Genomic DNA, 26,989 nt, shown 5'->3' with positions numbered 1-26,989 from the left:
TCTCTTCAGCCTCAATTTTCTATTTTAAGATCTCTGTTTATTTTCAATCTTTTTCTAAAAGTCTTATTTATAAAGTCCCATATTCCTCCATTAGCCCTTTAAGTCAGCCTTAAAAGTACCGTATGTATTATATTGGTTAGTTCTGAGAAACGAGGAAGGGGCATTAGTTTCTTCCTTTCATGAAGACAGTAAAAGCAGCAATGATAGTACTTTGATGACAGGAGCCGGGCAGCGCATTTATCTGACACGACCCTGTGCCACAATTTTGGCAGCATTAAATGAAATGGCTGACTGCTAAACTGCACAACTAGTTGTTTAAATTCAATTCGAGGCAGCATGAGTATATGTTAAGCTGTAGTTTGCTGCCAAACTTTATTCAACTTCATGCTCCCACACTGGTTCCCTCAACACTAGGAAGCAAATATAACCAAAACATCAGCAAAAAAATTAGAAACCCATAGCTTAATCCAAAAGCAATAGCAACAAACTAAAACCAAATATATATATAAAATGAGAAAATAAAAAATAAGGCTAAAGAGAATTACATAAAATTTCACAGAACCATGACTGATTCGGGTTTCTAAAGCAAAATGATGTTTATCCATTTGACTTAAACAACTGCTGTCTATAGTGATCTAAATATTTTAAGAATCATTTTGATTTTGAGAAAGGGCATTTTGATGTTAAATATGAATAGACACAACTTGGCCCATAAAACATCTTTTTTAAAAAACAACAAATGAAAATCCCTTCTCATTTGAGAAAGATGAGGTGGATTGCAAAATCAACAGTGTTGTATTTGGACTTCAGTTCTATGACAAGCCTTATTGATATTTTAAAGGCTTTATTAATTTTCGTCAGTATTCTGCTCAGCAATGGCAATCTCCATGATGTTAAAGGTTGATTTTAATAAAGTTTTCTTTTAAATGTTTACATTTTTATCCCTTCCCCAATGAATGTTCTTTGTGTAATTAATTGATTATAACTAGGAATATGGGTTACCCCCAGGAGGTATGGACTTCTCTATCTTCAGGCAATGTTTCTTTTATTAAAGGAAAGACAAGCACAGAATTATTTCACCCACTTGGCAAACTTCTTCCAGTAAGAAGCGTTAAGTCACATAGGAGTTTTATAGTTTCTGGTCTTACATTTAGATCTTTAATCCATTTTGAGTTTATTTTTGTGTATGGTGTTAGAAAGTGTTCTAGTTTCATTCTTTTGCAAGTGGTTGACCAGTTTTCCCAGCACCACTTGTTAAAGAGGTTGTCTTTTTTCCATTGTATATCCTTGCCTCCTTTGTCAAAGATAAGGTGTCCATAGGTTCGTGGATTTATCTCTGGGCTTTCTATTCTGTTCCATTGGTCTATATTTCTGTCTTTGTGCCAGTAGAGAACATAGGCAAAACACTCTTCCGACATAAATCACAGCAAGATCCTCTATGACCCACCTCCCAGAATATTGGAAATAAAAGCAAAACTAAACAAATGGGATCTAATGAAACTTAAAAGCTTTTGCACTACAAAGGAAACTATAAGTAAGGTGAAAAGACAGCCCTCAGATTGGGAGAAAATAATAGCAAATGAAGCAACAGACAAAGGATTAATCTCAAAAATATACAAGCAACTCCTGCAGCTCAATTCCAGAAAAATAAATGACCCAATCAAAAAATGGGTCAGAGAACTAAACAGACATTTCTCCAAAGAAGACATACAGATGGCTAACAAACACATGAAAAGGGTGCTCAACATCACTCATTATTAGAGAAATGCAAATCAAAACCACAATGAGGTACCATTACACACCAGTCAGGATGGCTGCTATCCAAAAGTCTACAAGCAATAAATGCTGGAGAGGGTGTGGAGAAAAGGGAACCCTCTTACACTGTTGGTGGGAATGCAAACTAGTACAGCCACTATGGAAAACAGTGTGGAGATTCCTTAAAAAACTGGAAATAGAACTGCCATATGACCCAGCAATCCCACTTCTGGGCATACACACTGAGGAAACCAGATCTGAAAGAGACACGTGCACCCCAATGTTCATCGCAGCACTGTTTATAATAGCCAGGACATGGAAGCAACCTAGATGCCCATCAGCAGATGAATGGATAAGGAAGCTGTGGTACATATACACCATGGAATATTACTCAGCCATTAAAAAGAATTCATTTGAACCAGTCCTAATGAGATGGATGAAACTGGAGCCCCTTATACAGAGTGAAGTAAGCCAGAAAGATAAAGAACATTACAGCATACTAACACATATATATGGAATTTAGAAAGATGGTAACGATAACCCTATATGCAAAACAGAAAAAGAGACACAGAAATACAGAACAGACTTTTGAACTCTGTGGGAGAAGGTGAGGGTGGGATGTTTCAAAAGAACAGCATGTATACTATCTATGGTGAAACAGATCACCAGCCCAGGTGGGATGCATGAGACAAGTGCTCGGGCCTGATGCACTGGGAAGACCCAGAGGAATCGGGTGGAGAGGGAGATGGGAGGGGGGATCGGGATGGGGAATAAGTGTAAATCTATGGCTGATTCATATCAATGTATGACAAAACCCACTGAAATGTTGTGAAGTAATTAGCCTCCAACTAATAAAAAAATTAAAAAAAAAAAAAAAGAAGCGTTAAGTCACAAATCACAGGTCAATAATTCACATTATTACTTTCTTTTTCAGCACACATACTCCAGTGACATTATAGGTCAGACAACTAAATCAGAATTAAACTTCGGGGCTTTGAACCCAAATCAAATTTGACTCTGGAGCTAATACTTCTTTTCTTTCTCCGGTTTTATTGTGATACAATGAAAACTCCTTTAATGTAAAAAAAGCTGTTTCTTGTGATGCAGAAGCTCATGTATACAAAAATTATATATAACCTGTGAGAACAAATTAAACTTAAAGAAAATTAAAAGTTCAATTTACCAGATTCATGAACCACATTTTAAACGCTCCAGAGCTGCATATGGCCAGTGACCACCTTTACTGAACAGTACAGATAAAGACATTTCAATCACCACAGGAAGCGGTACTGGGTGGTGCTAATCTAGAAAGTCAAGGATGCCTGTCTCTCACTATAACCTACAAAGCATACTGTGTGCTTTACCTACCCCTGACAACTAAGACCTCAACAGAGGAAACAGTAACCAGCACTTAACAACTTCACCACCACCACCAACCAGCACTGTCACTCAGAAGAAAGCTAATACTGGCAGGGCAGTCACTGGAGGAAGGATAAAACCAGGGGAAGGAAACAAGCTACGTGAAAGAAGAGAAAGTAATAATAGCCAGCACATGGAAGCAACCTAGACGCCCATCAGCAGACGAATGGATAAGGAAGCTATGGTGCATACACACCATGGAATATTACTCAGCCATTAAAAAGAATTCATTCAAATCAGTTCTAATGAGATGGATGAAACTGGAGCCCATTATACAGAGTGAAGTAAGCCAGAAAGATAAAGACCAATACAGTATACTAATGCATGTATATGGAATTTAAGAAGATGGTAACAATAACCCTATATGCAAAACAGAAAATGAGACACAGATGTACAGAACAGACTCTGTGGGAGAAGGTGAGGGTAGGATGTTCTGAGAGAATAGCATTGAAAGAAGCATACTATCAAGCGTGAAACAGATCACCAGCCCAGGTTGGATGCATGAGACAAGTGCTCAGGGCTGATGCACTGGGAAGATCCAGAGGGATGGGGTGGAGAGGGAGGCGGGAGCAGGGATCGAGATGGGGAACACATGTAAATCCATGGCTGATTCATGTCAATGTATGGCAAAAACCACTACAATATTGTAAAGTAATTAGCCTCCAACTAATAAATGGGGAAAAAGAAAAAGAAGAGAAATTAATGAGTGACTTGTATATCTGTTAATGGCTCTTAGATGTCAGTAAGAACTTGGGTTATAAAATTTTAAGTCACTATTTTAAACCTCAATTCAAGACTTATTTTTTGAAATTATATTGAAGATTTCTATTGTATTATTGCAATAAATTATTGCTCAATTTACACGTCAATTCACTTAAACTTTCAAACATTCTCACTAATTTAAGAGTTTTGTTTCAACCAAAATAACAGTTAAATTCATCCAGACAGAGTTTATAGAGAAAAATTTAATCCATAAAATGTACTAAAATTATTCAGAAGTATTTGAAAAAAGCAATACATGATTATGGAATAGTGAGAATAGGAAGAAAGCAAATAAGAAACAGTTTTCTTTACTATCTTCCTTCTAGTGAGGACTTAATGAAGTTAATTTTAAATATAAGCTAGTTATTCCATAATTCTGGGACAAAAAGACAAAACTACAGTGTCCCTTTGTAGTCAATATAGTCTTTGGTTTCTCCAGAAAATACTTTTTTTTCTATTAACATACTATTTATATTTTGTTATCTGCAAAATAACTATTAACACTGTTTTCTTAATAAAACAGTTTTAGAAACATGTCAAGATAAAATTTTAGACATACATAGGACAACATATTAAAATGGAGTTATGATTGCTGCCTATTTCACCCTCTGTCATCTTCTGTAATATTCAGGGCATAAATATCTAATGATAAAAGAATATTCAATGTTTATTAGAGTTGTCTAAAGCTTAAAATAACTTACTGTAAGTATATTCAATCACATAAGTATGGCTTTACTTGATGAAAAGTCACTTTCACAATCCAACTACAAAAAGCTCTTTCTGAATCCTTTAACTTTATAAATAGAAAGAAAACAACAAAAAATTATTTTAACTAGGGGACCAGAGAAGGAGAAAGAAAACACTTTACTGCTTAAAACTCAGTATCCCTGGTAAAGAATAAAATTAATTAGTACAGTGAGAGTATAAAATGTAAAAAGTAAAAATCTAGCACTCTAGGTACAACTAAATTTTATGCATGTGTAGGTAAAAGAGAAAAAAAAATCACATTCAACTGATTCAAAGGCCATGAATGACAAGACATAAATAAAATACTTTCAAGGACATTTATTTAGACAAATGTGAATTCAACATTTTTTTAAAATTTGAGTCTTGACTTTCTAATGATTTCTTTGTATTAAAAAGACTTCAAGAAACTGAATTATCTAAATTGAAGAGAGAACTTCAGATAACTTAATTCTACTTCTGGAGTAGTGATACAATCATTCAATTAAATAAACATTTACTAAGCACCTAACGGCAATTCATACACAAGGCACAGATATACTAAGATATTTTCAACAGCTGTGGTCTGATCTATTCCGTGAACTTTCAGATGTTCAAGCTGGTTTTAGAAAAGGCAGAGGAAGCAGAGATCAAACTGGCAACATCCACTGGATCATTGAAAAAGCAAGAGAGTTTCAGAAAAACATTTATTTCTGCTTTACTGACTATGCCAAAGCCTTTGACTGTGTGGATCACAATAAACTGTGGAAAATTCTGAAGGAGATGGGAATACCAGACCACCTGACCTGCCTCTTGAGAAACCTGTATGCAGGTCAGGAAGCAACAGTTAGAACTAGACATGGAACAATAGACTGGTTCCAAATAGGAAAAGGAGTACATCAAGGCTGTATATTATATTGTCACCCTGCTTATTTAACTTATATGCAGAGTACATCATGAGAAACGCTGGGCTGGATGAAGCACAAGCTGGAATCAAGATTGCCAGGAGAAATATCAATAACCTCAGGTATGCAGATGAAACCACCCTTATGGCAGAAAGTGAAGAACTAAAAAGCCTCTTGATGAAAGTGAAAGAGGAGAGTGAAAAAGTTGGCTTAAAGCTCAACATTCAGAAAACTAACATCATGGCATCTGGTCCTGTCACTTCATGGCAAATAGATGGGGAAACAGTGGAAACAGTGGCTGACTTTATTTTTGGGGGGCTCCAAAATCACTGCAGATGGTGACTGCAGCCATGAAATTAAAAGACGCTTACTCCTTGGAAGGAAAGTTATGACCACTCTAGACAGCATATTAAAAAGCAAAGACATTACTTTGTCAACAAAGGTCTGCCTAGTCAAGGCTATGGTTTTTCCAGTAGTCATGTGTGGATGTGAGAGTTGGACTATAAAGAAAGCTGAGCACCGAAGAATTGATGCTTTTGAACTGTGGTGTTGGAGAAGACTCTTGAGAGTCCCTTGGACTGCAAGGAGATCCAACCAGTCCATCCTAAAGGAGATCAGTCCTGGATGTTCACTGGAAGGACTGATGTTGAAGCTGAAACTCCAATCCTTGGGCCACCTGATGCGAAGAGCTGACTCATCTGAAAAGACCCTGATGCTGGGAAAGATTGAGGGCAGGAGGAGAAGGGGACGACAGAAGATGAGATGGTTGGATGGCATCACCAACTCAATGGACATGAGTTTGGGTGAACTCCAGGAGTTGGTATGGACAGGGAGGCCTGCCGTGCTGCAGTTCATGGGGTCTCAAAGAGTCAGACACGACTTAGCAACTGAACTGAACTGAAAGATCACAAAGAAAACAAAATACACACCTCCCACCTGAGTTACTTCCCATTTATCTCAAATGAGTTAAAGAAAATCCTACACACTCTATATTGACTTCTTTTACGTACCATTTTTTTTAATATGGGGGTATTAAAAGAATAGATCATCAGTTTGTTTTACCATGTGAATGAAAACAGGGAAAGCATTAAAAAGCACTTAATATGGGACTTCCCCAGCAGTCCAGTGGTTAACACTTTGCCTTCCAATGCAGGGGTTGTGGGTTCAATCCCTGGTCAGGGAGCTAGGATCCCACATGCATGCAGGCCAAGAAACCAAAACATTTTTAAGTGGAAGCAATTAAAAACAAAACAAAACAAAAATGGAAGCAACACTGTAACAAATCCAATAGAGACTTTTAAAAAAAGCACCAATATACTTTCATGAGGACTGGGGTGACACAAAAGAGCAGGATTTGGTGAGGTAGGAGGTGAAGGTTTTTGTATCTCAACAATTGGAAAGTTATGAGCAAAGATACATATAGAAAACAATGCCACTTAAAAATGATGTGACTCATTCAGCTGATCACTTGAAGGATTCATATGTAGTTTTGTTACTTTCCAGTTGCTACACACTGCTAAAGCTGGTCTCTCCTAATAGCTCAATCACTATTAAATGAATAAAAATTTAGAAAAAACTCCTCAAGAAAGGTGTTGTTTTCAGTGAGGAGTGTCTACTGTAGGAAAAAGGAGTAAATTTGGGAAGATCATGAAAATAAAAATATGTTTTGGTACCACAAACAGATCACAAGCGGCTTAAGAAAATTCTTTAAAGAAAAAAGATGAAAATATGAAACATATACATACACACATTTCAGAAAATTAAGTACATATGCAAATATTCTGAAATACACTGAAATATTCTTCAAGGTAAAAAATTATTTTACTTAAGTTACTATATGAAGAAATGCACATTCAAAGAATTCTTTTAAAGGAAATATTCTAGTCAGGGTATGAAATCCATTTTTTCCTTTTCTTACTTTCCATGTCAGTCAAGAATGATGCTAATATCAGCATGCAAAGATTTTGTTTTAATATAAAAACAAATGCTTATAAGCATCATTTTCTGGGAGGCCAAAGAACAAGAACCTACTGCACAGTTTCTAAGCATTCATTCTGAATTAAAATAATTTCTATCTATGAAAACATTTTAAAGGACTACATTATTCTTTGACCCATAAACCAGCAACAATAGCAAACAACAACAAAATTATTAGCTGATCGAGAATTTGCATATCCTTATCGATACTTTCCATAATCCCAGGCAGTCAATCAAATACGGTTTGGTAGACAAAATTACATGATACTCTGGAGTCATTATCACACAGAACAGTTCCTAAAAGACAAAGTTTAAGGATTACTTACTTTCACAGGTGGTTCCTACTCTTTTTTAATCCTTTGTGAATGGTCTGACAGACCCTCTCTCCTGGAATACTGCACTCAGCAACATTTTTGAATATATCTTCAGGAGATTCACCTAATAAGGTGTCATTAGTGAAGGATATATATTTGAAGTGACATATTTAAAATGGAAAACTTCCTTACAAATGATTAAAAGGCATCAGTGTCTTAGTTTTCATAATAAATATACAAAGAAGTTTTATACATGGAAGCTTGTCAAGAGTCTGATCATTAACTGTGAGATGACCTGGACAGTTATTACCACTGGTTTACAATTGAGGAAATTGAGACACAGGTTTAATAGCTTGCCAGCCTATCCAGTTAGGAATTAGAGATGGCATTAAAATGTAACTGTTTGATTCCTTATACAGAACATTACTGGTATTAGAAAGAATGGGCTGATCTGGGGAATTTGATATATAATCCTTATTTGCCTCATCAACAAAATGCCTCTTAACATTTTTTAAGAGAAGATAATTTTTCCAAGTAACTGAAGGATCCAAACCTGTTTATTACATCTAATGACCACTCTTTGATGTGGTTCTATATGCCTAAGCTTTCTTCTCAGTATAGACTAAATAAAATATAAACTTTCCTTAGTCACATACACATTTATTAGTGAGTTACACTGCAATGCAGCATTAAGTTATGATATTATGATGTCCTTGAACAAACAGTTCGCCCCTGCAGTTAATGACCTCCTGCCACGTGTTTCTGGCACCGGTTCGTATGGTTATTCCGACTTCTGTAGAGTCAGCGGTGCATTTCTTCTGCTGCATCAGTTTTAGCCTTGACAGGCACCCCTCCCTTTCTATTTATTTTCTTCTTCTAACTTCCCATGTGAACTGGGAAATGAGAAAATTAAATCTATTAGAATTTAGAGTCCCTCTATTCAGTAAAAAACAAAAGCTTTAATTCACACACTCTTTTTGGTTCAGTGGTCTTTGTCTTTTCTTTCAATGATACTTAGGATCAAATTTACATGTATGGTACAAGCCCTCATAAACTGTCATCAAGAAAATTTGGCTTTTCTTTATATAGTGACAATCCCTTGACAGAAGACTATCATTGGTTCCCAACACAAAAATATTATAACAGGATCCTATTTCATGCTTACAGAACCCAACTATTACATTTAAAATAATTTTCTCAAACAGAAAAACAGAGGTTAAGAAATTGAGAAAAAAAATACAAATAATGGAATGAACATAAATCTTTCCTTTTTGATTGTTCTTCACAGTCTATTGAATCAGGCAGTAAATAAGATTAAGTGACCCAAAAGAAAACAGGATACTTTTCTATCATATAATTTGTCTGTACTTTTTTATTTTTAAAATACCAGTCATAAGTTATTAAAGATATGCTTTATAATTATAAAAGAAAAATTAAATGCAAAAACAAGAGATCAACAACAGAAAATATCTTAGCTTGAACAAAAAACTGTTTTCCTACCTAAGCAATCACAGAACATTATTGATGAAATCCAATTTTAATCAAAGTATTAGGTTAATGGTGAGAAGTCCTATGAAAACAATCACTTGTTATGTGAATGAGTATCAAAAGATAGGCTACACATGTACTGCTGCCAAGGTGAGATTAAAATCTGTAATATTATATCAGATTAATATTTTTCTTTTTGATATTATGTAAGAAATTAAGAATTTAGATTTTTTATTTTTACTATTATTTAGTTTCAAAATGGCACAATGAGAGTATCTCTAATGTATTTCTATATTTAATCATTTTCTTTAGGACAGGATACACATGAGTAGCTGAACAGACTGGTCTGTGAAACAGAAGTGAAGTGAAAGTCGCTCAGTCATGCCCGACTCTTTGCAACTATACAGTCCTGGAATTCTCCAGGCCAGAATACTTGAGTGGATAGTCTTTCCCTTCCACAGGGGATCTTCCCAACCCAGGGATCGAATCCAGGTCTCCTGCACTGCAGGCAGATTCTTTACCCACTGAGCCACCAGGGAAGCCCAAGAATACTGGAGTGGGTAGCCTATCCCTTCTCCAGCGGATCTTCCTGACCCAGGAATCAAACTGGGGTGTCCTGCATTGCAGGCAGATTCTTCACCAACTGAGCTATCAGGGAAACCCAGTGAAACAGAAACATCAGCGCTATTAATATGCTTTTACTATGTGCCAGGCACTGTTGTAAGCATTTTAAATCTATTAAAGCCTTCAGTCCTCATAAAAATCCTATAGGCCAGATACCACTATCATCTCCACTTTAAGATGTGGAAGTCAAGGCTGAAGAAGGTAAGCAGCTTTCCCGGAGTCAGGACTACAGCAAGCCCACACACTGACAGGGATGCATGACGCCATGTCACCATAGTAGGCAATCCCCTATTTTAGTTTATTTTAGTAAAGTACACTTCCTTAGTTTCATCCTTCCACGGGACCAACACCATTCAGCTTAAAGATAAGACAGAAAGAAATCACTGGAAAGCTCAGGAACACATCCAAATTCATTAGGATAAAATCCAATGGCTAGTATGGCTATACATTATAGTTAATGTATAATTATGCATTATAGTTAATGTGTAGTTAATGTATAATGTATGCATTATAGTTAATGTGTAGCCATACGCATGGTCAAGCTGTATCCTCTGTTGTACTGACACATTTCAGGAGTACAGAAAGTAGGCTAGATGGCGAAGAAAAATGTCTCCTAATCAACAACAAAAAAAAAACCCCAAAAACTAACAATAAATGTAACCTAACACATTTTACAAAGTATTTGAGAGTCTATATAACTTTTAAATAATGAAAACCAAAATACATTGCCTCCCAGTACCTCCAATCTTCCAAGAAACCAAGACTGTAACAAAATGAAATGAAAACAAACTAAATATAAATCCAATATACTTAAGCAGTTTAGTTTTGTTCTTATTTTTATTCTAAACACAATGAAGCTCAGATAAAAACAGTTCCGACAATGTCTTCCTTTGGCAAAAAAAAAATTATTTTAAAGCCCACAGATGATTAAATTTATTCCACCAAAGCGAAATAAATGGAAATTTTTAGTTCCTTATTTTTTTTATTAATGGTGGACGGTTTGCTTTTTTAAAAAAAATAAGAACACAAACAAAACAAAAGCTGAAATCTGGGAAAATGAGGGCTCATATTTACCAAAGAGCAAATAAGACCTCATGTAACTTTTCCTAAAAAAAACAGAACACCCCACCTTCCCTATGAAAAGGAAGTGGTATCTTTAATACAAAAGCATAAGATGTACTATCTGTTTACTTACATTTCAACAACATTTAGAACAGCAATATTTTTCTATCATTTGCATGTTCATTCTTAGAATTTATTTTAATCACACTTTTAGTAAAAATTAAGCTATGATTTAAAACCCAATGGTTCAAAAAAATAAATAAATAAATAAATAAAACCCAATGGTTTCCTGCATATCGCAAACACAAATGATTTGTGTGAGAAATCACTAAAAGCATTTCAGATCTGTTACAAAAAACAGACTGACAGCCACATCAAAGACTCAAGAGAAGTTAATTACTATATTGTTTCCAGATGATTCTAACCACTTCCGATATAATTAGGTCTCAATATTTAAGTCAGACTACTTTCTTCCTTAGGCACTAAAGATCACTTTTTACATTCCTATTAGAAATTAATCTTTGTTATAAACTATACCAAGAGAAGCAAGAGAATGTTTACCACATTATGGACTTAAAAAATTGTGGGTAAAATTACAATTCTTCGAGAGAAAAAGCATGTTCCTTGTTTCATTATGTTTGTGCAAACAAAAACTCAGCTTAACTTTTCATAAAAGACTAAATGTCACTATACCAATAGATTGTAAACTATAAAGCCAAAGACATAAGCTTTATTACAGGATATGAGGTAGATGAGAAGAAAGTCATGTGCTAGCAACAGAGGATTTCCTTCTTCTGATGCTATTCAAGAACGAGACTCCATAATAACCAAAACAGAATAAGCAAACTATTCTGGGCAGGAAGAAATACCAAGAGACAACTCTGAAATAAACAAAATGGCCAATACACACTGACAATACAAAATCACCTACTGAATTGTGCACAATCCCCCATAAACCAAAAATCAATAAGCTAGTACTTTAACCAAAGCGCTATCACTGTTACCACAAGGAGCATCATATATCCACTAATGGATAATAAACCACAAACGTAGATTAATAAACTTTAATGTGAAGTCACAGAAAAACGGTTTAATGACTAAAACTTGAGTAAGCAAGAAATAAAACCTAAGACAGAAACAAAGAAAAAAGCCATATGTTTTCAAAGTACACAGAGCTAAAGTAATATTTGGAAAAATCTTACATAACAGGTTGAGGGATCTCCTCCTCAAAGTTCAGTGGCACACACTGCATAAGAGGTAACTAGAAATGGTCTGGGGCCCTAATGAAATGCTACATTCTGTTGTTACTGTGGTTGTACACAGGAGGAAGGGGACCAATTTTTTTGCTATTCCTGGTAAAACATTAACAGGTGGCAAATGGCTTAGAAAAGGTGAATACCATGAAGAACAAACTCATATATAATACAACAAAAAACATTTTCTCGGTGTTCACATCAAAACCTTTTTTAAGATAACCATCTTCTTCATGGAAAGAGAGTTTATTTTAACAACATAGTAGATATGGGGCTGTTAACACAAAATAGACTCTAAGAAGCAGCACTCCAATCAATAACATCAAAAATTGCAGAGATTCTTGGGTAAATCTCCTCCTGCAATTTACTTACCTCCACTGACTGCGTCTTGCTCTTCGCCTTCAGGAAAAGCAACCTGGCTTGGCAAGCTATTCCTAGATCGAGTGACTGTCTCTAACTGGGAAGCCCGTCCCAATAAAGATAGCTCATCTAGCACCTCTCCCTCTTTGGCCTCCAGATCGGATTTTGAAGTGGTTAAGGGTTTTACGCTTTCAGGCGCCATGAGCCTACTGGAGTCGTTCAGACACGCTACCGTGCTGCTGTCCAGGCTCAACACTCGGGCCCGCGTCTTGGCACTGTTTGTGCTGGAAGTCCGCCGTGCTGTCCGCTTTTTGCCAGCTCCCTCCGGGCCCAGGTGGGCTTTGTGTGTGTGCTCAGAGTCGGTGCCCCTCTCCTTAGGGGCGTGTTTGGTCTTCAGGGCACTGTATCTGCCCTCCGGAGACTGACAAGAGTGAGACGTGGTGCTAGAAGAGCTATCGCTGCTGAACTGGTGAGCAGACTGCACACTGGACGCTCTGCTCAAGTCACTTTGGTCACTGGAGTCCTCGTCGTGGCAGAATATAGCACTATGCGGCTTGGTACCGGAAACACCTCGAAAGGACACATAGTCCCTATGCCGACTTGAATCGAAACTGCTGGCCCGTTTTTTCCCTGTCCGTCTCCTGCCTGACTTATGGGCAGAGGCTGTCCGGTGGATTAGGCTGGAGGATTTAGGTCTCACATCCCCTTCCTTCTGCTTTCCACCAACATCTTTACTACCTTTCGAGTCCACTGACACAGCTGGCTTCTCACCCTCCTCCTCTTTGTTTTCAGCAGTCTTCCCAAGTGGTCTGTCCTCCTGTGAAGTGAATTCATTTGCATGGGGGTTTTTATTGGCTTCTTCAGATGCAGAGGTGCTGAGACCTTTCTGATTGTGCACGTCATCAGAGCCGTTAGAACCCTTGGCCTCCTGAACCCCGCTATTCGTGCTCACGTCCACGGCAGTCTTTTCACTGCTAGTCCTTTTGTCACCGGCACAGCTATTCTCGTCCTCTGCCTCAGCACTGCCCTCTCTCTTCTGGCCGCTCCTCTTCGCCGCCTGGGGAGACCCCTCGTGCTCTGACAAGACGCTCTCGACGTGCGTGGAGCTGGTCTGCTCGCTTCTGTAGCTGCTGACGGTGCTGTGGGTGTCCCGGTCCGTCCCGCTGCAGTAGCTCTCCGTCGAGCCACTGCTGCGCGTGCTCAGGCTTCGCAAGCTGTCCATGCTTTTGTCTGCGTTCAAGGGTTTGCTCTTCCCACTTCTGGTGGGTGGCTGAGAATTACTGTTTTTCAGCTCGCCAACCAGCTGAAATTCCCCAGGTAAACACGAATTTTCCACCAAGGATTCTTTGGATCCAGAATGAGGCTTGGAAGATTCTAACTCACTAACAGGATCCAACCCACGTCTTTGCTGATACAGAGGGAAGTCATTCAGTGAGGTGTCTGGAAAAGCCACAGCAGAGCTAGAAGTCCGCGGCACACCCCGCGGCCGGTGCTCTTTCCTGTAAGAGTGCGAATGTAAAGGGACAAGAGAAGCTACTTCTGTGTCGCAGGCATTGGACAGGGACTGCTCGACGTGGTGGTGGTGGCTGTGACTCGGCAGGCTCACTTTGTCACTGAAGTCCCTTGGTAAGTCCTGTCCACACGAGGACAAGGACGGCTGAATGGAAATGAAGGAATCATTGGAGACCAGGCGGAAAAGCTTCCGGTCAGCTGCCAAATCTGTTTCAAACATATATTTGGAAATGTTAACACAAATCTATAATCTGTTTTTCTACCATCTAACAATGGAAAGAATTCACAGTGTACCATAAATTACGCATAAACTATTTCCCAAGTAGCTCACTGAATAACAGTTGGCCAGTCATTCCAAAGGGCTTGTTTCTATTTCCCAGCTCAAGAAAGAAAGCATTCTACCAATGGAATGAACTGAACTTCCAAATCTTCAACGAACCTCAGAAAAAGTGCTATGAACTATCAACAATAAAAGAAGCAGCAACAAAGGATTACATTTAAAACAGAACTGGAATGCTGTGTAAGTTCTGTCCCTAACTTACTAACTGGGTAAAGGTGGGTTACCTTTTCAAGCCTCTGTTTCCTCATCTGTAAAATGTGATATCAATCTCAACATGGGATAACTGAGTTAATAACATACTTGCTTAACACAATGCCTGGCACAATTAATGGTAGCTATCATTATTTTACCTAGCTAAATTTAAAATCTTTTTGAAAAACTAATATAATTGATTTTTCAAATCCACAATAACAGTAATCAGAAACAAACAAAAAATCAAAAGGTTGACCAAGGACCAGACCAAGGCCCAAGATATGGTATAATGATAGAAGATATCTTCCTGTTCACAATGGTTGAAAGTATTAAAATAATAATTACAAGGCAAAATACTACATTTTATCTTTTATCACTGACACAGCAATTAAAAATCCTTCACAGAAAAAAATACACATTCCCCCAATATCTGTAAGACTATTCCTTAACCTTTCATTTAGGGCAGGGATTAGTGACTTATCATATATACTATACACACATAAAGATAGATAAAAATACAAATAAACCCATCAACCCACCTACCTACATTGTCACTTATCTTGAAATATAGATTGACAACCAAACTGTACAATAGCTGATTTTTTTATATACCTTTTAAACAGACAAGGATTGCTGAGTGTGCTGTTAGTTCAATAAAAAGAAACGTTATTGTCTTACTTGTCGTAAGTGCATAGGAAAAATACAGTAACAGAGCCTATAATAAGTCAGACTCCTCCCAGTCGTTACCTTAAATTATAAAAGCATAATTTTCCCCCTAAGATTAATATAAAATAAGAATGACTTCTAGAAATATTTACGGACTTCAAAAAAAAGCTTAATGTAGGTTAGATCTAAACAACTAAAAATCTAAACTAGAGATACTCTCTAGAAAGTACCATACAAACTGTGATTTATAAATGACCTATTAGGCTTTATCTTGTGTCTTAAAGTCCTCAAGATAAGTGAAACCAATACTCTTTTCATCTGTTCAAAACTGTGCCACTGTAGATGGGTTCTTATATTCTCTAAAAAACCCAAATTTAAAAACCAGCACTGTCTTTACTTTTCTATAGTATTAATTTATAATGCTATTTTTAAAAACTCTCAATATATGTCCCTATTAAGCAATTATGGGGTGATGTAATATTCACATTTCAAGGATATTTTCTAAAACAAAAACCTAACCGAGCAAGTAGTTGAAAATCCCTAATTCTAATATACAATAGACTTTAAAAAATACCAACTCCCAAGACACTGACGAAGCAGAAATTTAAGTTTTTCATTTTAAAAGACATAGTCAAATTTAATTTAATACATTTGTTTTTTTCAGTGTTGCTAAATAAATAGATCATAATAAGTTTGACTCTGTCAGGAAGAATTTTAGGTGGTTTTAGGAAATTTTAAGTAAACATGCTTTCTTAAGACAGTTTTTCTTCCTGGTAGTGATACTGTCAAAGACAGGATCAAACCAACCCAGAGAGATACTATTTTTCACATAATTAAACTTTTTTCCAGTGATTGCTACTAGTAGTATTCAGATTAAGAAAGTCATCTTATGCACTACTCATGGTGTGCAAACTGGTGCAACCAACCTTCTACAAAGAAATTTGGCGAGGTAATCAAAAACCTTCAAAAAGCCTTTGATCAATAATCTACGTCTAGAAATTCCTGCTAAAAGATAAAACCAGATATTTGTACAAGGTTCTGAAAAAGATTATTCATGCAAAGGACACCAGAGATACAAGGTGACAGGTAACAGAGGAAGTGAGGATGAAGGAGGAGATGTGGATTTTTTTAGGAACGTAAGAGAAATAAAGCAGTTTGTTTTTTATAATTGCTGGGGATGATCTAGAAGAGAGGAGGAAGTTATGATTTTTGTTTATAAAAGTGACATGTTAATTCTATAAAATCCCGTTAAGTATGAGGAAGAAGATTTACATTTCTGCCACTGAGATAACTGTTAATATTTTTTGGTGTATCACTTTTTTCCTTTTTACTGTGATATAATTCACGTATCATAAAACTAACCCTTTTAAGAATAAAATTCAGTGGATTTTAGTATATTCACAGATTTGGGCACTCATGACCACTGTCTAATTACAGAACATTTGCATCACCCCAAAAAGAAACTCATAGCCACTATACTCATTTCCTTTTTTAGCCTCTGGCAATCACTCCTGTCCCTATGCATTTGCCTATTCTGCACATTTTGTGTAAATGGAACTATATAATGTGTGACTTTTGGTGTCTGACTTCTTTCACTTTACATGTTATATTATGTATCAGGACTTTATTCTCTTTTATGGCTAAACATGGTATATTACTTTTAACATTCCTATGAATACCCTTAGTATTCTCTTAGACTCTTACAGACTGGAATAATATTTTTTAAAATAACTTTATTCATTTAGTTTTCTGCCTCTGCTGGGTTTTTGCTGCTGCACAGGCCTTTCTCTAGTTGTGGAGAGTGGGGCCATTCCCGAGTTGCAATGTGTAGGCGTCTCACTGTGGTGGCTTCTCTCGTTGCATAGACGGGCTCTAGGGCTCACAGGCCTCAGCCGTTGCAGTATATGGGCTTAGTAGTTGTGGCTCCTCGGTTCTAGAGCACAGGCTCAACAGTTGTGGTACATGGGCTTAGCCACTTTGAGGCATGTAGGATCCTCCTGAATCAGGGATTGAACCCATGTCTCCTGCAATGGCAGGCAGATTCTTCACCACTGAGCCGCTAGGGAAGTCCAGTCATATGTTTTATATAGTGCCATCTTTTTCACCTTAAATATTTTCTCATAGTATTGTGTAATCTTTGAATACATTTTAGTACCTGCATAGTGTTATTATTAAGACAATATAATTTATTCAACCTTTTTATTGCATGTTTTTATAGTTTTTTTAAGGAGTTTTATAACAACCCGAGATGAAATTCACCAAAAAGTAGTCTATTGTCACTGTTCTCAATTATTATCCTCTGACATGTATTCTACTCCCAGTCCATTAAGAAGCTATCAAGGTCACCAACACCCTCTGTGCTGTGAAGTCCAATGGTCAAGTCTCAATCTCATAAAATTTGGCCTACCAGCAACATCGGACAAAGCTGACCACTCTCCCTGAGATGTGGGGAAACACCCCTCTACCTCACCAGTTGTTCCAATTCAGTCTCCTGGATTTATTTAGATTGCAGTGGTTCAGAGCTCGACTGTTAGAACTCCTTCATTTTTCTACCTATACTCTCTCTCTCTCATATGTTTCATTCACCTTTTCTGGCCCCAAAATAACTAAAATTCATAAATACTTGTAATTAGTTCCTCCATCTGCTACCCAGCTCAGTACTCATACAGGGATGGCCTAGGGTTCTGATCTTGGGTAGGGAAAACATGAATGAGGCTGAGAAGGGAAACTGCAGATAATCCCTTCTTAGAAAACATACATGACACAAACCCACAACATCAGTTTTCTCCCAATCATTTTAAATCAGGTTGATAAAATGAGTGCCAACTGGTCAACTAACTGCTAACCAACTAACTAAAGGTCACTGTCTTATAAATCCAAACAGCCAGAGAGCCAGAAGCGTCTCAGCTGATATTTAAGCCAGAATGAACAACCGCCACTAGGTGGCGCCAAACCGCAGCCAGGACGGACGGGATCTGGATCAGGGAACCCAGCGGCCTGAACTACAGGCCCAGCGAACCATACAGGCATTCCCTGCTAGTTCACGAACTTGATATTAACCCAACCCCACATGTGACATAACTGAATTTTTCTTTTTTAATTTATACACTGAAAAGTCCTAAATTTAAAACCTCAACCCAGATATCTTACCTAAAATCCAAGCCTATCTATTATCTACTAATTACTGCTGTTCAGAGGTCCTACAGCAACTCATACCTGATATGGCCAAAATGAACTCCTTCTCGTGCCCTTCACCATGCTCTCCCCACTTATAAATCACTCCTTCTCAGTTTCGCCTTTTCAGTTAATGGAGAATCCATCCTCCCCATGATTTAACCCTCAAATCTTAGAGTCATCTATGACTGCAATTTCTTTCACATGCTATTTCCAAATCCATCACATCCCTTCATTAACATCTGCCACAGCCAGACCGGGCTTCCCTGGTGGCTCAGCTGGTGAAGAATCCACCTGCAATGCAGGAGACCTAGGTTCAATCCCTGGGTTGGGAAGATCCCCTGGAGGAGGGCATGGTGACCTACTCCAGGATTCTTGCCTGGAGAATCCCCATGGACAGAGGTGCCTGGAGGCTACAGTCCATGGGGTTGCAAAGAGTTGGACACAACTGAGCAGCTAGGCACACACAGTCAGACCACTTCTCACTACCCTGATCTGTGCTCTGATTATTGCAATAATCTGCTAACTGCATCAGCCTCTGCCCCTTTTAATACACACTCAAATAATACAGGAGCCAAAATGACTGTTACAATGTAACAGAGACAATGATACTTCTCTGTTCAAAACTCTATACAGCTGTTCATCTCATTGGAATTTGAAAGCAAAATCTCTAAAATGGCTTACAAGGGACTTCCCTGGTGGTCCAGTGCCTCTGTGCTCTCAGTGCAGAGGGCCCGGGTTCGATGCCTCATCAGGGAACTAGATCCCACATGCTGCAACTAAGAGTCTGCATGCCACAACTAAAGATCCTGCATGCCCCAACAAGGGCCCAGCACAGTCAGATAAATAAATATTTTTTTAAAAATAAATAAAATAAAATGGCTTGCAAGACTTTAACGTGGCCCCTTGCTCACTCTGTCCCAGCCACACTATTTCTGACAGGCATGTTCCTGCGTTGGGACTTCTGCCTGTGCTGTTACCTCTGGCACAGAAGCAGTCTCAGTCCTTCTCCTTCAGGTCTCTGCTCTCAGCAAGGCTTCCCCTCGACCATTCTGTAATATTTAAACTTACAATGCCCGCAGCGCCCAACCCACCACTCCGTATACCCTGTCTCTATTACTGCATACATGTTTGATTCACAGTAGCATGTTTCCATACTAACAGTATGAAAGCCACAGTGGTAGAAAATTTTGTCTGTTCATCAACTGATTTCTAGTACTTAGAATGGTATCAGGCACACATGAGTACTCAATAATAATTGTTAAATACATGGGGAAAATGTTATATGATAAAAGAAGTTATAAAACTGTATGAAAGCAGTATAGGATAGTGATTAAAAGCAGAATTTAGAACTGGATTTGAACTACAGGGCTGCTATTTTGCAGATAGGTGATTTTGGGCAAGTTTCCTACAACTTCGCTACTCTGTAAAGTGAGAATAATAACACTGTGAACTTCAAATGCCTGTCATGAAGATCAACTGGGTGAATGCATATCAAGTGCTTAAGCGATGACCTAAACCAGGGTTTGATTAACTAAGGCCTGTAGAGCCAAAGTGGCTTTCTGCCTGCTTTTGTAAATCAAGTTTTAGTATAACACAGTCATTCCCACTCATTTACAGGTTGTTTACAGCCTCTTTCACTCTACAACAGCAAAGCTGAAGAGCTGCAGCAGAGACCACATGGCCGACAAGGCTTTAAAGGAGAAGCGTGCTGACTCTTCACGGGGCAGCAGTATGCACTCAGTGACTGTGTATGTCATCACTGTCTATGTCAGTATGCACCTGCCAGGGGAGAGCTGTGTGAATATAATTCCCAACCTGCCAGACTACAACATTCTTGCTCACGCAAGGTACTTCCCAGATGAAAATAAAGAGACCTACGACCCATAAGTGCAGTGGCATTAGCCCCTCTAAGATCACTACCCAGTTTCTGAGACACTGCTGATTACATATTATACAAAAGAACACTGTGATTCTCAGAGATTAATTCACCTTTCCCTTTTATAAGAAAATAGCTTTCAGACCATACAGTACCTTCAAATGTATTTTTTTAAGGGGAGGGGACAGGCTGTGAGGGGTGGTCCACCAAAGCAATTAAATAATTATGACGTATTAAGCAATTACAGTGATAAACCTAAAATTCTAACAAAACATCCTTGTAAGAATCAAACCTGGGTAAAACACTACATTAGTGGGAAAATGTCTCCATTCAATGATCAATTTGTAACCCTATAAATAAGTTTCATAATTGAGTACAATAGGAAATGTATCAGTCTGCCTGCCTACCAAACATCACCCATAAGCTAACAATAAGAACAAAAAGAAACAGGCTGGAAATAGGGAGACGGGTTTCTGATCCAATCCTGGCTCATTGATTATACAACCTGGGATAATCTCAACTGGAAATAAATGGGTATGGCATATCCATCCTTTCATGTCTGAAAATTAAAAATCAAACTCAAACATGTGGTAGTTCTTTTAAAAAAAAAAAGAACTCTATAAAATCCAAAGTACTCATTTACAATGAAGTTGAATAAGGAGAAAAAAAAAATCATTTAAAACCAAAATTTACATTACAAATCTGCTACAGGAAGACACCATGTTGGAGGCAGACAGTTTCTCAGTAAGTCCAACAGCAAGTTATTTCTCTGTCAAACACACTGTTGTTTCTGCAGCCGGGCAACATATGCAGCAGTTGGCATTTAGAGGTCATACTGAATGGAAAAGAACAGCTTTACATACTAGGTTAACAGTAAGCTAAGCAAGATGCTCTCTCTGACCAACTAAAGGAATAGCAGATTCTTGTCTCCCATCTCATATTCATTCTACGGCATATGCTCACAAACTTTCTCTATTTACTTGGCAGAACATGTGAAGCTGAATTCCAAAAGCTATGAGTACTTATAACACTGTGCTACTGTTATGCTAGCAAATCATTTTATTTCAATGTTTCTTAAAAACCACACTCAATTATTACAAACGTCTGCCAAAATATGAGCAGCACATTGCACAAATTCACCCTGGTCATCACAATACATGATGCTGCCATGAAGTAAATTGTTCTTACCTTGTTCTTCACTTCCCTCCTTACAAAGACTAGAGCTCTGGCCCAGACTTAAACTGATATCATCAGAAGTCTTAGCGGTGTCTGTATCTCCTACAAAGTTAAGAGAAATCCAAGATGACATTATATTAAAAGTAAAAGCTGTACAGGGGGCATAACAAAGAAGGACATAAGAGAGTGTAGTAGATATTTACGAACTAAAGCAGTTTTTCTATCAAGGGTTACAATAAAAGAAGCATTAAACTGATAGGAAGAATCATGAACTGTCAGATCACATATGCTATAAACCAAATATGGAAAGGCCTCATAATACTAGTTAATACAACTATTTCTTTCAAAAGAAGTTTTAAAAATGAAATGCAAATTATGTAATAACTTGAAACAACTTAAAAGTCCCTCCCAGGAAAAATTAGAGATTTATAAAATTACAGGGCAAAAATAATAATGAATTTATTTGACATAGATGTATTGAATAAATGAGATTTACATGATGTATTGGAAAAAAAATTTTTTTCGTGTCTTATTTGTGCCTAATTTAAAGGTTTCACATTAAATTCGTTTTCTATGAACCCCACTAAAACCCATGAAAGCATCTGCCCTCAAGGCAAAGAAGTTTGATAAGATCAAAACGCACAATTCATACAGTGTAATCCAAATGGTTAAAACACTGTTACGAAATTTGGATGATAAAAAAAGTGAAAGTGAAAGTCACTCAGTCATGTTGAAAACGGACCACAATTTAAATCAAGCAATCTTTAATACGATATATAATTTTATCCACAAAATAATTTCAAGAATGATTTTTCATTATATAAATATACATGAGACAATTAATTATCTTTATTACGACCAAAAAAGAAATGGGAAGTCAGAGGTAATGTTCAGGGGAGACCACACCCACCTTTAATAGTTGCTGCTGTTCCAAGACGAGAGGAGCCAGATCCAATCTGAAAACATGACATGAAGTAAACATGATGCTAGCTACGCCATCAGCATAGACTAGCAAGATTATCAAATGAAATTATATTATCAAAACAAGGTATCAGTCACTTTCAGCAAAAGGCCACAATATATCAGAGCCACACTCTGCTGCAGCGGGCGAGGCTCGCCTAGCACACACACGCCAGGAGACTGAATCCCTGCACGCTCGGGGCTGATGGATCCCGGGGAGAGCCTCCATCTCAGACAGTTTGGGTCAAACCATCACTGTCCGTTTTATACTGCATCATAACATGCTCCAGTTGTAAACAGAGCAAAACTAGATGCCAAGTCTACCTGAAATAAATGTGGACTTATCAGGGATTATAAAAAGAAAGTCTGGAGGATAAAACATAGTAACAAAGAGCAACCTAAATCTTCCTGTCAAACTGTTAGCGCATCAATATGTACTTTCCTGAGATTCAGGCAGGAAGTTCTTTGTAGGCTGCTATAATGCAATTTTTAAAAATACTAATAAAAAACACTAAGGCATTTAAGAAAAAGGAACTTTTAGCACAAACTCTATAAACAGAACACTATTATAAATCTGTGGAGTTTTTAGGGCTTATACTCAAGATGGTATACAATTTCCCTAAAATTTTATAACCATCATGTATTATACTATCATAACAATCATATAAACAAATACCACAAATTCCATGAACACAGTAAGGAAACCAAATATAACAACATGACAGTTACTAAATCAACAAGTCTGAGTAGTTCTTGTTATAACCTGTTTTCAAGGGATTCAAGACAGAACAGTCAAGCAAATTTTTTTTTTCAGTCAAGCAAATTTAATATCTTTATACTAAAACCAAGAACATTCACAGAATACTTGCATTTTGCCAAATCTTTCCCTTCAACTGATTCAACTGAAGAGAAGTATACAATGAGAAATTTGGTAAAAGTATAGCTATTAGTGACTTTAAAGGGGCATGAGGGACTTCCTTGGTCTGGATGGCAATTAAATGGGTGTACACATTATGCAAAAACGTACTGAGCTGTACACTTAATATGCATACACTACACATATGAAAGCTATATGTCAGCGAAAAACAGCAAAAATAAGCATATGCATATAGGTTAAAACTACTAATAAGCAGTATAGACCCAAAAAAATGAGCTTTGCAATATTTTTGAACAGTTTATTAAGTTTGATTCTCCTGCTTTTTCCTGATATCTGCTTTCAATTAGCCACAAAAAGCACTGCAATAGGGAGAGAAAGGCCCCAAAAGCATTTTACTGCAAAAAGAGTTTCATTCTAAAAACACCTGCTAAATAAATAAGTTAAAAAGCAACCAGTTATTTTTCTACTAGAATAATAAACACATAACTTCCTGGACAGAAGCTTACAAACAGGTAAGCAAACCAGAAAGTGCCCTTCCGTGGCATCCCGCTAAGGATTCAAACTTTAAAACAGAAAAGGTTTCTGAACATGCATACAGTAGTCATTTGCTCACAACCTCAGTGCTTCCTTTTCCTCCTTAACAAGCTTCTCATTTTGTTCAAATGTTGGACACACATCTTTTGATTTATGAAGAGAGGACCCAGACTCTAATCTAGGTGTGTGCCCTCGTTCTGGTCAATGAATGTATGGGAGAGTCTATTGGAAGGCTCTGGGGAAAGACCTCCCTGTGTCTGAGACAATGATGACCAAGGACAGACAACTCTGCCCCAGACTGTCACCTGCTTCTTCACGTTTCAACAGGATCATAATTGAAGCTGCTCTGCTCATTCTGCAACTCTGAGAGAAAGCCAAAAGGCCTAGGGAAATTCCAACCCAGAGCCCTGATAATGTTTAGCTGCTGAACAAATGCTATACAACCAGCGCCAAGTGTAGGTGACAAACTCCTATTTCTTTAAGTCACTTAATTAGTTGAGTTCTATTACTTGGTGACAAAAGCAATCTTAACAGATACAATGTGTGGTTATATGTTTATCCTTCATGCTTTTCTGAATTGTTTCAAGCTTATCCCCCCAAATATAATGGGGTTGTTACTGTTCACATGTGACAATAAGGGACTGAAAATATAAACCACAGTACATACAAATAAAAGGATGCAATGCAGTTTTCAAAATGTTCACTGCCGGAAACACGTAACAGTATTAACATTCACGGTACAGTCAGTGAAGAGAGTCAAATGCCAAAGAGCAAGCACACTAAAATCTCTGTTTAAAAACTTTTTTTTTTTATTATGACATTATAGATGATTTTATTTTCTTCTTGCTTTCCTTCATCTGCTAACTTTCTAAAAATAAACACATTTTGAAAAGGAAAAAATTAAGAAAAAAATGATATCTGCATACACTTAGAGGTGAAGTTTTCCTTAATAGATCTGCACAAACTAAAATGCTCCAGTGTTTCTTCTCTTTGAGAAGGACCAAAGGAAAGCCCAGATACAATTCTGAATATCAGAGAACAAAAATTACTTCCAATTAAAGGCAATCAGGCAAGGCCACCTCCTCCATGAAACTTAGCCATCTCTCTAACTGGAAACATTTATTTTCTCCTCGGAAATCGTTAGTCCTTTTTCGGTACCATTCCTATGGCAACTATTACTTTGCACCTTTTACTTATATTTCCTTGGTAATATACCATAACTTCAGTTACTTATAGATATCTACTATGAAATTGAAATGGCAACCCACTCCAATATTTTTGCCTGGAAAAGCCCATGGACAGAAGAGCCTGGTGGGCTACAGTTCATGTGGTCGCAAAGAGTTGGACACAAGTGAGCATGCATGAAATTGCAAACTCTTAAAAAAAAAAAAAGAAATTGCAAACTCTTTGAGGGTAAGATGTGGAGAGGGTAAGACCCACTCCACAACCCAGACAAGCAAAATGACTTAAATACTATCAGGCACTAAAATATTTTAAGGAAGGTAACTGACAGAAAGAGAGGAATATAAGAGACAGTTCAAAAAAATGGGGGGATGGGTGGGTAAGGAAATGGAGAATAGAAGATGGAAAGGAGAAGGGTAGCAGTGGCATGAAGGAAAGAATGGTACCAATGACGTGATAGTGCCCCAGTGTTCAAGGAGTTCACTGTCTAGGACTGAAGACATTTATAAACAACTATGAGAGCATGTAGTAGGAGCTATATAATAAAACATGTACAAGAAACATGGTATCTTTGTATTGATATCATCTCTACCAATATACAAAGTCCAACTTACTTCCGCATTTCAGCCTTCCTAAGGGATAACAATAATTACGTCAATAATTTCTTTTGTCATAAACAGTATAAAACTAAAACACCAAAATCCAAGTAGCACAATAGCTTCTGACATCTGCCCTTTTTAATACAAGAGTTAATATTTTAAGGAAAACCAAATCAGTCAGATGTGCCATGCATTTAGGTGTAGACATGAGTTAACTATATTCAAGATGGGACTCCCTCCCTAAAACAAGTAGGGCTGAGACAGGATAGGGGCAGGACACAAGCTTTAAAAGAATGACATAGCCCAAGGAAATTACATAAAATGATTAGAACCAACTAGGTCCAAAATAGCCTACTTCTCTTAGACCTTGGGCCTTAGTATACACTCCTCGAAATACATCAGCAAGGGAAGGAGGAGAGGGTGAAAAGAATTGGGAGACTGGGATGACACATGTATACTACCACGTGTACAACAAGTAGCTAGTGGGAGCCCCTTCATGAGTCTCGGCCTTGTCGTGGCAAAGCGACTTGCGTAACTCAATGGAGCTACCGAGTCACGCCGCTGTGCGGGACCGCCCAAGACGGACGGGTCGTATTGAAGAGTTCAGACAAAATGCGATCCACTGGAGGAAATGGCAAAGCACTCCAGTATTCTTGCCTTGAGAATCCCATGAACACTGTGATAAGGCAAAAAGATATGACACCAGAAGCTGAGCCCCCCTAAGTCGGAAGGTGTCCAATATGCTAATGGGGAATAGTGGGGAGGCAATCACTAATAGCTCCAGAAAGAATGAAGCGGCTGGGCCAAAGCAGAAACGACGCTCAGATGTGGATGTGTCTGTAAAAGTGAAGTCCAATGCTGTAAAGAACCATATGCATAGGAATCTGAAATGTTAGGTCCACGAATCAAGGTAGATTGGATGTAGCCAAGCAGGAGATGGCAAGAGTGAACATCAACATCTTAGGAATCAGTGAACTAAAATGGATGGGAATGGGTAAATTTAATTCAGTTGACATTATATTTACTACTGTGGGCAAGAATCCCTAAGAAATGAAGTAGCCCTCTCACAGTTGACAAGAGTCTGAAATGCAGGACTTGGGTGCAATCTCAAAAACAAGGGAATGATTTCAGTTCATTTCCAAGGCAAATCATTCAACATCACAGTAATCCAAGTCTATACCCCAACCACTAATGTCAAAGAAGCTGAAGTTGACCGCTTCTATGAAGACCTACAAGACCTTCTAGAACTAACATCA

The 26,989-nt window shown here is 37.7% G+C and overlaps 1 protein-coding gene across 5 annotated transcripts in view; it reads right to left on the bottom strand.

Annotated features, from left to right (window-relative positions):
- The window catches only part of PCNX1 (pecanex 1), a 178,798-nt gene that overhangs the window by 108,305 nt on the left and 43,504 nt on the right, over positions 1–26,989 (bottom strand). For all 5 annotated transcript variants that reach the window (XM_043472429.1, XM_043472433.1, XM_043472431.1 and 2 more), the window contains exons 4-6: positions 22,492–22,537; positions 21,594–21,683; positions 12,655–14,361 (exon numbers count right to left, since the gene is read on the bottom strand). In XM_043472429.1, the coding sequence (XP_043328364.1) occupies positions 12,655–14,361; positions 21,594–21,683; positions 22,492–22,537 (1,843 nt within the window). The remainder of the gene's footprint in view (positions 1–12,654; positions 14,362–21,593; positions 21,684–22,491; positions 22,538–26,989) is intronic.

This window comes from Cervus canadensis, chromosome 6 (genome assembly GCF_019320065.1).
Source record: "Cervus canadensis isolate Bull #8, Minnesota chromosome 6, ASM1932006v1, whole genome shotgun sequence".
Lineage (NCBI taxonomy): Eukaryota > Metazoa > Chordata > Mammalia > Artiodactyla > Cervidae > Cervus > Cervus canadensis.
The sequence above is the reverse complement of the archived record's forward strand: the minus strand, read 5'-3'. Positions and strand labels throughout refer to the sequence as shown.